Source organism: Carassius auratus, chromosome 43 (assembly GCF_003368295.1).
Source record: "Carassius auratus strain Wakin chromosome 43, ASM336829v1, whole genome shotgun sequence".
Taxonomy (NCBI): Eukaryota; Metazoa; Chordata; class Actinopteri; order Cypriniformes; family Cyprinidae; genus Carassius; species Carassius auratus.
The window spans coordinates 15,611,786-15,626,680 of NC_039285.1; the positions used below are offsets into that span (position 1 = coordinate 15,611,786).

Below are 14,895 nucleotides of genomic sequence, written 5' to 3' on the forward strand. Positions count from 1 at the left end.
GGGGTCGCCCAGCCCGCCGCTCTACAAATATCTGTCAGCGAGGCGCCACGAGCCAGCGCCCAGGAGGATGCAACACTTCTAGTTGAGTGAGCTCGAAGCCTGAACGGGCAGGGCACATCCTGAGCCTGATAAGCCAGGGTTATGGCATCCACAATCCAGTGGGCCATCCTCTGCTTAGAGACGGCATTCCCCTTCTGCCGGCCTCCGTAACAGACAAAGAGCTGGTCTGAGGTCCTGAAGCTTTGCGTCCGGTCCACGTAGCACCTTAATGCTCGAACAGGACAAAGCAAAGCCAGGGCTGGGTCTGCCTCCTCCAGGGGCAGCGCTTGCAGGTTCACCACTTGGTCTTTGAAGGGTGTAGTGGGAACCTTGGGCACGTAGCCAGGCCGGGGCCTCAGGATTACCTGGGAGTCAGCCGGCCCGAACTCTAGGCACGAATCGTTGACCGAAAATGCATGCAGGTCCCCTACCCTCTTGATGGAGGCCAGTGCAAGCAGGAGCACAGTTTTCAATGAAAGAAACTTTAGCTCAACTGAATGCAAAGGCTCGAATGGGCCCTGCTGTAGTGATTTAAGCACTAGAGACAGGTCCCAAGAGGGTATACAGGGGGGCCGGGATGGATTTAACCTCCTGGCCCCTCTAAGGAACCTGATGATGAGGTCATGCTTACCCAAAGACTTCCCATTCACAGGGTCATGGTACGCAGCAATAGCAGCAACCTGGACTTTGAGGGTGGAGGGAGACAGCCTTCGCTCCAACCCTTGCTGCAAAAAGGATAGCACGGCCGCAATCGGGCATCTTCGGGGGTCTTCTCGGCGAGAAGAACACCACTCAACGAACAGGTTCCACTTCAAGGCATAGGCGTGTCTCGTAGACGGTGCTCTTGCCGAAGTGATGGTGTTAACTACCTCTTGGGGTAGGTCACCTAGAACCTCCGCGTCCCGTCCAGGGACCAAACATGGAGTTTCCAAAGGTCTGGACGCGGGTGCCAAATGGTGCCCCGTCTCTGAGTCAGTAAATCCCTCCTCAGAGGAACCAGCCAAGGAGGGGCTGTCGAGAGAAGCACTAGTTCGGGGAACCAGGTCCGAGTAGGCCAATATGGCGCTACTAGTAAGACTTGCTCCTCGTCCTCCTGGACTTTGCACAACGTCTGTGCGAGAAGGCTCACTGGGGGAAACGCATACTTGCGTAGGTCCCGCGGCCAGCTGTGTGCCAGTGCGTCCGTGCCGAGAGTTCCCTCGGTCAGGGAGTAGAAAGCCTGGCAGTGAGAGGTCTCTGGAGCAGCAAACAGGTCTACCTGAGCGGCTCTGAACCGCCTCCAAATCAGCTGGACCGTCAGGGGATGGAGTCGCCATTCTCCTGGGAGCATTGCTCAAGACAGCTCGTCGGCTGTACGACTGAGCAGGCCTGGAATGTGAACAGCACGAAGTGACCTCAGAACCTTCTGACTCCAAAGGAGGAGGTGGCGGGCGAGTTGCAAGATGCGACGAGAGCGCAGACCACCTTGGTGGTTGATGTACGCAACAGTCGCAGTGTTGTCCAATCGGACCAGCACAGGCTTGCCTCGTAAGAGACCTTTGAGACGGTTCAAGGCAAGGTGCGTTGCTAACAACTCTAGGCAATTGATGTGCCACTGCAGCTGCGGGCCCGTCCAAACCCCTGAGACTGCATGCCCGTTGTACGTGGCCCCCCCGGCGGTGGTGGAGGCATGCGTGTAAACCACAGCATGCCTGGAGATCTGCTCTAGGGGCACCCCTGCCCATAGGAATGCCAGATCTGACCACGGAGTGAGGGTTTGGCGACAGGCCGGTGTAACTTGGACCTGGTGAGTGCCGCGCTTCCACGCCCACCTCGGGACTCGGCCATAAAGCCAGTGCCGGAGCGGTCTCATATGTGATAGGCCGAGCGGTGTAAGTGCCGCTGTGGCCACCATATGCCCCAGGAGCCTCTGAAAGAGTTTCAGTGGGACCGCCGTCCTGCTCTTGGATGTATTCAAGCAGGCTAGCACCGACCGCGCACGTTCCTCTGTGAGGCGTGCTGTCTGTTCGACCGAATCCAACTCCATACCGAGAAAAGAGATCCTCTGCAATGGTGAGAGTTTGCTCTTTTCCCAGCTGACCTGAAGGCCCAACAGGCTCAGGTGCCGGAGCACCACATCCCTGTGCTCGCACAACTGATCTCGAGACTGTGCTAGTATCAGCCAAATGAGAATGCGAACACTCTGCTCTCTGAGAGGAACGAGAGCTGCCTCCGTGACTTCCGTGAAGACACAGGGAGACTGGGACAGCCGGAAGGGCAGGACCTTGTACTGATATGCTAGTCCTTCGAACGCAAGCCGCAGAAAAGGTCTGTGGCGCGGAAGTATGGACACATGAAAGTACACGTCCTTCAGGTCGATCGCTGCAAACCAATCTTGGGGACGGACGCACCTGAAAATGCGTTTCTGTGTCAACATTTTGAACTGTAGCCGATAGAGGGCCGGATTCAAAACTCGCAGATCCAAGACCGGTCGTAACCCACTGCTTTTCTTGGGTACAATGAGGTACGGGCTGTAAAGCCCCTTCCTCATATCGGCTGGAGGGACCGGCTCTATCGCGGCCTTCGCCAGTAGGACTGCGATCTCTTTCCGCAAGACAGGGGCATCGGACGCTTCCACTGTAGTGAAGCGGACACCGCAGAGCTTGGGGGGAAGCCGGGCGATCTGAATCGCATAGCCGAGGCTGATGGTTCGCAGAAGCCAGCGAGACGGGCTGGGTAGCGCTGACCAGGCGCCTAAGAACCGTACAAGCGGGACCAGCAGAACCACAGCCGTACCCGCAGTGGGGCAGCGAGGTGGAACACAGGGGCCCAACTCGGGCGGCTTGTGAGCAGGCCGGAGTGTGGTGCGAGTGTGGGGTGCAGGGCTCACCTGGTTCCATGGGTTGGCAGAGGGTGCGTGAGTAGGGCCTTTGTTGACGCTCTCGAACCGCCCGCAGCTGCCATCTGGCGAAGGAGGAGGATGAGTGAGGTCCGGTGCTTGGCCGTCCGCAACTCTCCGTGCCCTCCTGGGACCCAGAGAGGGAGGAAACTACTCTCCTGTCGAGATTTCCAAATTCTCCGCCTGGCCCTCCTCCAGGGGAGGGAGAGGTGCCTACACCATCTCCCAGAAAGCAGCTACCTCTCTCTGGGTCACCCGTCCCAGGGCCTCTTGCTCTTCTGCTTACCGTCAGGTTTGACGGGGGCCAGGACGGGAGGGGCAGCCTGCCTGTGCCCAGCTCAACGGCACCACTTGGAGGCTGCTGCAGATGCGACGCGTGAGCAGGGGCGGATGCAGGGGGCTGCCCTCGGCGACGAGCAGGCTGGGGCACTGCAGCCGGCGGGTGGGTGGAGATAGCAGCAGCTGCCCGCCGGGGCAGGATGTGTCGGATCGCCTCAGTCTGCTTCTGGGCAGCCGAGAATTGCTGGGCCAAAATCTCAACTGCGTCGCCGAAGAGGCCGGTCTGGGACACAGGGGCATTGAGAAACCGGACCTTGTCGGTGTCCCTCATGTCTGCCAGACCCAGCCACAGATGGCGCTCCTGGACCACTAATGTGGACATCGCACGACCCAGCGAACTCGCGGTGACCTTCATCGCTCGAAGCGCAAGGTCAGTGGCGGTTCGGAGCTCTTCCAGAAGCGCTGGATCGTGACCACCCTCGTGCAGGTCTTTCAGTGCCTTAGCCTTGTGCACCTGCAGTAACGCCATAGCGTGTAAGGCGGAAGCAGCTTCCCCGCAAGCCACATAGGCACTGCCGGTCAGACCAGACGAGTGCCTACAGGCCCGGGAAGGGAGCACCGGGTCTCCACGCCAGGAGGCGGCGGACTTAGGACACAATTGCATCGCTACCGCCCGCTCCACCGACGGGATTCCTGAATACCCCTTCGCTGCACCGCCCTCGAGGGTGGTGAGGGAGGAGGAGCTCACCGGCTGGTTTCTGGCAGTAAAAGGTGCCATCCACGACTTGGTGAGCTCGTCATGCACTTCCGGAAAGAAAGGCACTGGGGTGGGGCGCTGAGAACCAGCGCGCACCACCCCGAGAAACCAATCATCCAGCCGTGAGGGCTCGGGACGCGGTGGGGGATTCCACTCGAGCCCTACCCTCTCGGCGGCCCGGGAAAGCATAGCTGCCACTTCGGGATCCGAATCAGGCTTTGTCACCATCCCAGAGGACGGTAGCGCAACCGAACCGTGATCCGACAGCTCTCCCTCCGATGCTGAGATCGACATCTGGTCGGGGGGAGTCCCACTGGATACCGCTGGTACGCTCCTTGTAGAGGGCCCAGCGCGTTCCGTGGGTTGCTCCACTGGATCGGAGGTGCTAGAGGAGTGATGGTCCCCAGAGGGTTGGTTCCCTGCGGGGTTTGCCACCACTGTGATCCTCAAACCCCTCGCGCTACTGCCGGAAGTGGTTCTCGTCTGTCGGCCGCCAGAACGAGCCCCAGATCGCGGCCGCGGCAACGGGACTCCGCCCCCCTGAAGGTAGCGGAGCCTGGTTTGCAGCTCCGAGATGGTCATATTCCCGCAGTGAGAACATGACTCATCCACGAAAGCCACCTCAGCGTGCTCGACGCCCAGACACGTGAGGCAGCGATCGTGACCATCACCCGGTGCCAGGTAACGACCGCACCCAGAAACGCACGGGTGAAACGGCATCCTTATAAGGACGATCCGTCGTCTTTACAAAGACGCACCCGTGAAGCTCTTTTAGAGAGAATTTGCTCTTTTAGGAAATGCTCTTTCAGTGCTGAGGCGCACAGGGGGGATGGCCGCTTGCAACACGACAGGGGTAGTGCAACCTGAAGTGTGCAAATCCACTCGACACAGGAACGACCGCCGCTGAAGCGCCGTCTCGCCAACACACGAAGCTTCCGAGAGCGTGCTGAACCCGTAGTTCACAGCAGACACAGTTGAGCAGAGCGATACTAGATCGGCTCCGAAGCGAAAAGCTGGTATGCATTGCACCTGCTGCCCTCTTATACTCACGCAGTGATCAGCGGCAGCTGGATGCAATAATTGCATGCCAATGTGCATTGGCTCGTTTAGTTTACACTCGAAGTAGATTGGTCTATCGAAGTGATATCCCATATTCGTCGGTCATCCGACGTGGCGTCGAGAGTGACCGACTGAAAGGGAACTGCTCATTTAGCTGGTTAATGAGGTGACAGGATTGCACAACGAAACTACATTCCCCATCATTCTCTGTGGCAGCATGAAAATGATTGAATACAAAGATAAATCATCAGTTACACACCTAATGCACATTATTTGTTTCATATCAGTTTCACAGTAATAAAAAGGAACATAACAGTGTTAAAATTCATCAGTTATGAAACTACTTCAATTTCCAACTGTAATGCAGATCTTTAGAGAATAGTGTCAGTTCAGCTCAATTTAGTTAAATGTCAATTCAATTCAGTTCAATAACAGCATCAGTGTTGCAAAGTTCATCAGTTATGAAACATTCAGTTCACTATAAAGCAGCTCAACAGAAGGCAACGGTTTCATTATTCAGCTCAAGTAAGTTCAATGTTGATTCGGTGTCAGCGTTGAAAAGTTAATCAATTATTAATATGCTCACGTGTTCCTCAACCTAAATCACCTGAATGTTCATCACATAATAATTATGACTTCTGAGCTTTACGTAGGAACTTCCCAAGTGAACTTGAAGGCAGCAGTAATTAAACTACAGTCAAGCCAAAGTAGTTTGCTACATTACAAGTAGTTTAAAATCATGTCAGATTAGGCAATACACATATAAAGACTTGCAATCCCATTAGGACTGCCTATGCATAGGGCCCGGGATCTTGTGCAGCGCCCCTGGCCATTAAAATCTTCATTCAGACAGATTCACGAATAAGGAATGCACACAAACACAAGACACAGGATTTATTCCATAAACCAATCAAAGCCAATCATAACAAGTCATATAAAATAATATTGGAACGGAGGCTCCTCTCACATGACTTTTCACTCATTCTTTCTCAATCCCCAATATTTTTTTTAAACTATTTTTTAAATGGCTTTCAAAGGTTTGTGGGGGCAAAATTGTAATTTGGCAAAAAAAAAAAAAAAAAAAAAAAAAAAAAAAAAATTAGTGGGAACATGCCTGCCTATTCCACACATCAATGTCCTTCTACAGAATATACAGAAATTTTATATATAACTGTATGAATACATTTATAATTATACAAGGTATATTTGCTTATGTTACCTATGGAGGCCAAAGGAACAGAAGTAGATTTCAAACAGGTTTTTCATATATATTTTGGACAAACTTCCAGTTTAAGACCTGCCAACATCTGGTTTTATCCAAATTATTTTGCCATTGCAACAATGGAAGATATTGATTTCGCTGCACACCCCAACATCCATTTATTTTCCATTCATTTTCCAAAGCAATTCGTGAGCAGGGATGAGAAACATTAGTTCTGAAGGGGCACTGTGCTACAAGTTTAGCTCTCTAATCAAAAGTAATACCAGTAAATTTTGACCTTGTGGGAACATTTATTTTTTTTGCATGAGGGTAAAAGCCATAAATCATACAAAATGAAATGTTTTGAAAATTTTAAATGGCTGAAAGTTTTGTGTTAGGGGTAGGTTTATGGGAAGCGCTAGTGTAAGGGGCCAGAAAATACCGTTGTATAGAATAAAAACCATTATGCCTATGCATGTCCCCACAAAAACTATGGTGTGCATGTGTGTTCCTTTGAGTAGCTGCACCAAGTGAACTACTATAAATTTTGAGTAGCTTCTAACTTGACAAGCTACAATTTAAAGTAGCCTCCTCAACCATGCATGTAATAAACAACCTGTCGTCCAACCAATACGCTCGTATAGGTCGTTTATCCAAATCCCTGAAATACGACCCATTAGAGCATATACTACAATTGCGCCCCTATTGACAAAAGGTCGTTTTCATATTAATGTTTTGTACTCTTTTATTTGCACTCTGATTTCCGTTTCGTGTAGCTCAGTTGGTAGATTATTGTGTTATACCTTAATATGTAATCATGCTATCATGGGTTCGATCCCAGAGAACGGACATGCACGTAAAATGTATATGCTCAATAAATCATAATTCAGCATGATTTCTGTGAGGGTTAGGTTTAGGGGTGAGGTTAGGTGTGGTCATTCGAACGAATAAGCCACCTAGTAAAATATATACAAATTACTGTGAGATCGGTGTAATAAGCCCACACATAGCATTTAAATAAACGTGCGTTTTGATTGGTAATGACGTTATATGTCATTTCATAACGACAGATGCAACGCGATACTGTCATTATTTTTATGCCCGCTAGAGGCCGCTTAACTTTAAAACGAAAAAAAAAAATAGGTCGTAATAAGGTGCTTGCACAAACTACCTGTATGGTCGTTTTTTGTCGGAGGACAGGCTCCTAATAAAACAAACAAACAAAAAACTATTGAACTATTTTAACAAGATAAGCTAGTTACATGCTGGCACTACTATGTGAAATGTATCTTAGTCCTGTTAGAAAGCAGAATAGCCACAAAGATTTCCTTGCAACAATTCAAGTCATGGACAAACCCGAAGAACAAATTACTTATTTGCCTTGCAGTAAACAGATTGTGAAGTATTGTCATGCTTTCTGCACGTATTTCAGATTGCTTTAGGCAGAGAGTTGGAAAGAAATGGCCCGGCAAAAGATTATCAGTCCAATTTTCCCCCACAGTCAGGCTCAATTCATATGTTTACCCCTTAGAAAATAGCAGCTATATTTGCAGGCCACGTTTAGATGCTAGAATTACCTGTGGGGAGACCAAACTTTACTTTTAAATGGCCCAGACAGTCAGAGAGGGTCAGCTTGCTTTATTTCCTAGTGGGGAACAATGTCCATGTCTTAAATATGACACAGTAAGAATCTTGCTGCTGGGAATCACACCCAAACATAGAATCACCTTGAGATATCTCCAAATAATGCTAGTTTAGTAAAACCAAACACAGTTGAAAACACAGTTCACCTCTGGCTATGTGTAGTTTATAATATAATGAGCAAAACCTCAGTAAAGTCATCATGTGGGTCACACATTTGACAGGCACCTCTAACACCAACATTCACGGGTTGCCATCTCTCATAGCAGGGCTTTTTCTCTTTCACCCCATCTCTGTCTCTCTTCAAACCTCAATCGACATTTTCATTTTGAAGCACACCAGGAGTCTCAGATGGTATCACATCGTAGAGAGTGTTCCTGTCCCCCGCTTGTTCGGTTCACACCAGCATTAGAGTTTTTATTCAGAGACAGACATGGCCCAAGGGAGGACGGTCACCTGCTGAACCTTTCACTGAGATTAAGCGCTGAAGGGGGTTTGATACTAGGGCTGAGAAGATCTGACGAACCAGACTAATATGAACTATGTACAACACAGACGTCAATGTAATTCATGTTGCTTTGCAATTTTTACAAATAAAGCAGAAGGACTTCTTGGTAAATGGTTAAACACATTATAGTCACAAGCCATAAGCTCTGTTTAGCAGAAGTTATTAAGCATTATTCTGACACGGAGGCTTAACCGTAATTGCAAAGACAGAAATACATTTGATACAATCTACACAGGTTCACTGGAAAAAATGTGCCTGTGGTGTGATTTCTGCAAAATTACTATATACGATGTTGCTTGTTGCATTGAGTGGTGCTAAAAGTGTGTTGAGTTCTAGCTGAAAACAAATGAATGTGAATTAGGTGTGAAATAATACAGTTAGCCCATGGTTCAATTCATACTTTAGTTTTCTTTTCTTTTTTTTAACTGCAGTTTTTAGTTTGGCTCTGATGGTTTGGCACATTGGAATGTTTTTGCGATTTAAAATGCAATTTTAAACCAAATTAATAACTAAAAACTCCTGTAAACTTATATACACTGGAGAAAGATGTGGATTTGTACAAGTCTACTTATAATTTATTTTGAGAGAAGTATTTTTTTTCCTACTTTACCCAAAAAAGGTTGGAAAGGCCATTATTGAGTGCTATAAAATCATGTCTGTTACATTCATTCAGAGGGTGCCATCATGCAGAAACTTCACATATGCATTACAGAAGTAATATAGAACTTAAGACATTCAAATAAATCCTTAATATGGACAAAGTAATAACTACTGTATCACCAGGAATTATTAAAAAGAAGAGCGAAACATTAAAAACAATGAAACATGAACACCAGAAACACTTGACTGCCACAATATATGGTGTACTAGAGGCTAATTAAATGTACTGTAGATAGCCATAGCCTTTAGACATAGCCTTTATTATCATATATACTGTAATATATTTTCTGTCTCATTCTGTGATAAGATGCCACACCAGATCACAAAAGGAAGTTATTTAAAACATACATCTGACTTTGTGGAATAAAAAAAAAAAAAAACATTTTATAATGTTCTCTTTTGTTGGACAGGTATAGAAACACTTCTCATTACAGGCCATTACAAGAGAAGGTGTTTTGGTGTGTAGTGCATGTTATAAGAGGGGAGGCATTTCCTCATCTCAGTGAATTAACTCACAGGCACACACAAATTATATAAATACAAAACCAGAAAAAAAAAAAAAAAAAAAAAAAAAAAAACACAATTCACAAGTGCATTATTGAACTGTGGATGTCGCACAGAATGGTTCAATATCATATTGAGAATTGTGGCATCCCTTATGTTAATCTGGCAATTATTTATTATGTTGGTTGTTGTATTCATCAAGGCAGATCAGAATGGAATATCCTGTGAACACTGCTAAAAGTTCATTTGAAATCTAATTTGAAAATTATGTACTGTCTACGCTAAATCCTATAATCTAAACCTGACCAACAGAGTTAACAAGAGCAATTGTGAGATAAAAAAACAGATTTGCTAAAAAGACCATGCCATTTTAGCTTGCTTCTACACGATGTTGTGCTCTTTTATTGTGTTTCACACGCAAGGAATGTATCTGAGTGCTCTGCATCATCCAGTGCTCTACCAGGTAAGCTATCAAGCAAGTTTACTATGTCAGAAAAGTCATACATATGGAAGTTATGTGATGCAGCTGTCAAAATGTTTTAGTCTGCAGTATAGTATGTGAAACACTATGGTATTTGAAATGTAATAAAAGTTACTGGTGTTTACTGCCAACATTTACAGCTGGAAACTGCAGTGACTTGTACTGTATGAGCAGGCACATTTTAATTTTTTTTTTTCAATGAGCCTATGTTGTTAAAAACGTGCTGATAAGTTATTAAACAGAATACATATATTCTTTTCTGTTTTACCTATTACTTGTGAGTGCTGTGTATGTTCATTTAATTATCCGCAAACACTTATTGACCTTTCATAAAACTTAGCAATTCGATTATATCAAGGCTATAATGTAATTATTAAGGCACACATTATCTAAGTTGACAGTTATGCTTTCTTCAGTGGTAGAGACTACATCTCTGGTATTAAGTTGTTGAGTTTAACAACATTCTAAGATTATACTTTGTCAATTCTCCAATGCACTTTACAAGAGGAACACAAAGTAATCCTGTATGTGTGTGTGTGTGTGTGTGTGTGTGTGTGTGTGTGTGTGTGTGTGTGTGCGTGTGTGTGCGTGTGCAATCTGTTCCTTGCTCAGATGCTATGTGGGTTTGAGTGATATAAACTGTGTAACCAGGCTCCACAAACACTGTATAATTAATAGTGATGATTGATTCAGATGTTCGTCTGCACTAAAAAAAAAAAAAAAAAAAAAAAAAGTTTTCAACTGGGAACAAATCTTTCATAAATTCATAAAGCACTGGGTGCAAAAGTACTAATTAATTAAGCAGTTTTAAGAATTGTTCAAAGGGATATTTCACTCAAAAAAGAAAGTGTGCTGATATTTTACTTGCCCTATTTTACTTTTCCTTTTTTCAGCAGAATAATAAAGAACAGTAGGTTCTTGGTGGTTTATTAAGCACAAATCTGCAGCTACTGTCACTTTGAGAGAGCATGTACAGTGTTTAAATGGGGGCTACAATGGTGTTTCGTGTATTCAGAGTTGTTCACAGTGTTAAAGTGAAGGATTCTCATGCTAAACATGGCCAACGTTTTAAAAAATAATTTAGAAAAATGACTGAGGATTTTCTGTGCTAAAAATCTTACTTCCGGGTATGTACAAGTTTCAGTTTTTTTTTTTTTTTTCTTTTCTGATTGTGTATCTAATGACGTAGACGAGAGCGGAACTCCTTATATTAGCATTTCTCTTGGAAAAGCGCGCCCGCGCACACGTTGGCCAGAGGTAAGCGAGACCGCACACATCAACGCGCTTCCTCTGGAAATCGTCAGCAGCGCTGCATAGGATTTGTTCGAGAATGTCTCCAAATAACAGCATTTTTGGATGTGAGGGAAAGCTTACCGCGTTCAGCTTCCCAAAGAACCCAGCGTTACATGAACAGTGCCTGCAGTTTGTTTTTCCGGGGCAGCAACGGAGTGTATCAAGTGTGTTTGTGTGTTCTGGTCATTTGAGTGATTAATGTTTTATAAACATGGCCCAAGTCGACGTACATCGTTTGCTATTAAAACATGGAGCCGTCCCTGTGATAAAAGACCCCATTCATGTAAGTACAATTGCATCAGATTTCTGTCTTTTGTTGGAAATCAGCACATAAGTGAATATATGTTAATGGAAACAACACTAAACATCAGTATTATATCTCCGCTAAGAAACTAAACAATTTTTAGAACATTGTCAGCTGTAATCCATAGCCTCAGGCAAACAGTCTGGAGTGCAGTTCACAAATAAATTGTTCTTTTGAACCAGTTCATTTTAGTGAATTGGTTGAACCTGATCACTAAATCAGATTCAACCGATTGAAACAGAGCATCAACTGATCTACGACTCAACTTACTCACTTTCAGCTGCACCCGACATTCTTCATATTGAGCTAATACACCGGTGAATATGGTCCGTTTTTATAGTTTATCGTGGTTTATGTAAAAAGAGTTTATTAAGACTAGTTTATTCACTTAATATGCTTTAGACGTGTGTGTGTGTATATATATATATATATATATATATATATATATATATATATATATATACACACACACAATTGCGGGAGCAGGCTTATTTCATGTAAACAGGATTAGCTCGCTTCTTTTCAACCAGAACTGATACTCAAAATATGCCTGCTTTATTACAAGAGTATCGTACTGATCCAGGGACAATAATTTACAATAATCATTTAAAAATATATATTTAAAAATAATATAAAAATGCCGTGTAGTCCATAACAGCCTACTATAGACACAGTTTTACTCACTGAAATATTTATTTGTCATAAAATTATTACTTCATAATTGTATTAGAGTCTTAGACACATGCTATACAGATAATAGAGTCGTGCATTATTTTGAGTGATGACTGCTATTATAAGAGTGGCTTGATGGAGCGCAAGACATGCAGATAACATGATATTCACCCTTAAGAAACTTTCATTAATGCTGTCACGTAACAAATCTGTCCAAATATAAAATGAAATGAATAAATAATTTCTAAATTGAAATAAAATTTGTAAAGACTGCACAACTATTATAAATTGCGAATCTAATTAATTGGGAATCATGAAATAAATTCTAATAAAATAAAAACATGTATCTATTATCTGTTCCATGTATCTATTATAAAATTCATGTAGTTTTGTTTGCTTGGCTGTTTCCTTATAAAAGTCCAGAAATTTGTCAAGTTTTTTGTCGGGTGTCATTTTAAATTATATGACGTCATTACATTGCCGTCTTGCCACCAGCCAATCGCTGCACTGCTGATCATGGTTTCGAGTATCGATACACATCCCCTTTTAAGCCAACACATGAATGCGCAATTATCTCAGATAACTAAATCCAGCGATACTAATCATACACAACAGGTGTGTTCGAAGAACCCAATTATTGATTAGCACGATGATATCATCTTGGATGTGTCATTTGATCTCGGATGTAATAAGCGACTTAAGAAGAACGGGCCCCTGTTCTCAAGATTAAAAAACAACAACAACAAAGCTAATTTGGCTGGGGATTTTTAAAACACCGGCATTCTGGATTCGGATGGCAATAAAATCACGTACTAACCCCTGTAAATGTTAAATAAGAAGCTTGCATCCCTTTGAGAAAAACTATTTCCATCTGAATACGGTTCAAGTGAAACAAACAGTGAAATGTTACAGTTTGGGATTAGAAGAACAGAATTAACTGTTGTTTATTAGACATAACTATATTGCTTGGTAAATCACACAGCTTTCATATTGTTATACTACTTTCTGCTCTTCAGAATTCCTTTTATCAGTATTTCAGAACAGAAGCCATCTCTACAAAGTGGTGCTTCAAAAGACAGCATGTGAAACATGAGCATGCTAATATGAATACTTTATCTCTCGACCAGGCTTGTTTGCCATAGCTTGGTATGGTGCAAACATCTGTTCAATAATTGCACACCAAGGGCTCCTCTATCCGCTAAAGACGTATAACATTACACATTCAAGACTACATTTTAGACGTCAATTATGCTATCTGATGTTTACTTAACCAAGCTAACAGTTCAAGACAATACCTCAACAGCATTATGAGAGCTACAGATATTGTGAATACGAGGGCAGTGGAGCAGTAACAAGCCCTGAATAACAAAGATACCGGGAAGTGTTTCACGGCAGCCCTTTGTTAATGTTGCTGAGAGAAAGAGAGAGACAAGCAAGAGGAGACTGTTTTCAAGAAAGGCCGTTTCTTATCATAGTATAATCGCACCACCGCTCTCATACCTGCTAGGCCGCTGATAACTGACAGCAGGAGAAGTGGTTTCCATGGTGACCCCATACTTGTTCTGGAGGGTCCCTTCCGTGAGATTGTTAGTAGGTCTGTTTCTTCATTAAAGCATTGCCTATGAAAAACAAGATGACAACAGAGAGGGACAGAGTGAATTTAATGTGAATGTGTGAGTAAGAGTGAAAGAAAGAGGTAGGTTAGTTTAACTCAAAATACTGTTATCGACATGAGGGCTAAACCTGATGGTTCAAGAAATATCAGGTATTGGAATTCTGGAGCAAATCCAGATAAAGCACTGCAATAACAAACACAACCCCGAATAAAATCCCATGGTATTACTGGTAATAAATACACCACCAAGTACTGGCCAGTCCACTGCAAAACTGAATTTCATAAAAAGCATGCCATATATATATATATATATATATATATATATATACATATATATATATATAGCCTCTAAAATGATCATTAATGTGAAAAAAATAATAAAAATAATAATAATATGACCCTTATATGACCCAGACCAGTATGAGAGTAAATAACATGTCATGTAACATAAACATCTGGACTAATAATTTTAGATTAGATTAGATTCAACTTTATTGTCATTTCACATGTGGGTACAAGGCAGCAAAATGCAGTACCGGGGAAAAGAAATACAGCATAACATTAGGGAAGGGAGGAGAAAAAAAGCAACACCCAGACTATGCTCCTTTGGGAGTACAGTGTGAGAACACGGAAAAATGCCTCAGCAACAAAAGCACATAATTAGGGGTTACCCGAATAGACGACAAATCGATGATTCGAGGAGCCTGATTCTACTACCAATCTAACATTCACGGAGTGTTATTGATGATGCCATTTTGACTATAGTTAATAATTTGTTTAATAATCTGAAAAGAAATAAGCTTCAAATTAATATTTTGAAGTGCGTGAATAAATCCAACCACCCCTATAGCTTTAGGTTTCACTTTCCATAATCCGTGACCGACAGAGGAGCATCTTGGCAGCAGGGATTTAAAACTTTACCAAGACTCAAACTGACACAGGCAGAGACTGGATTTTTTCTGAACAGGTAGGGTACAAGAGATTTCAAAACATTTCAGCTGTTG

General features: G+C 43.9%; 1 protein-coding gene across 2 annotated transcripts in view; it reads right to left on the reverse strand.

Moving 5' to 3' along the window:
* The window catches only part of LOC113061786 (contactin-5), a 265,848-nt gene that overhangs the window by 156,540 nt on the left and 94,413 nt on the right, over positions 1-14,895 (reverse strand). For both annotated transcript variants that reach the window (XM_026231223.1, XM_026231222.1), the window contains exon 2: positions 13,777-13,895. In XM_026231223.1, coding sequence (XP_026087008.1) covers positions 13,777-13,831 — 55 coding nt within the window. In that variant the 5' untranslated portion in view covers positions 13,832-13,895. The remainder of the gene's footprint in view (positions 1-13,776; positions 13,896-14,895) is intronic.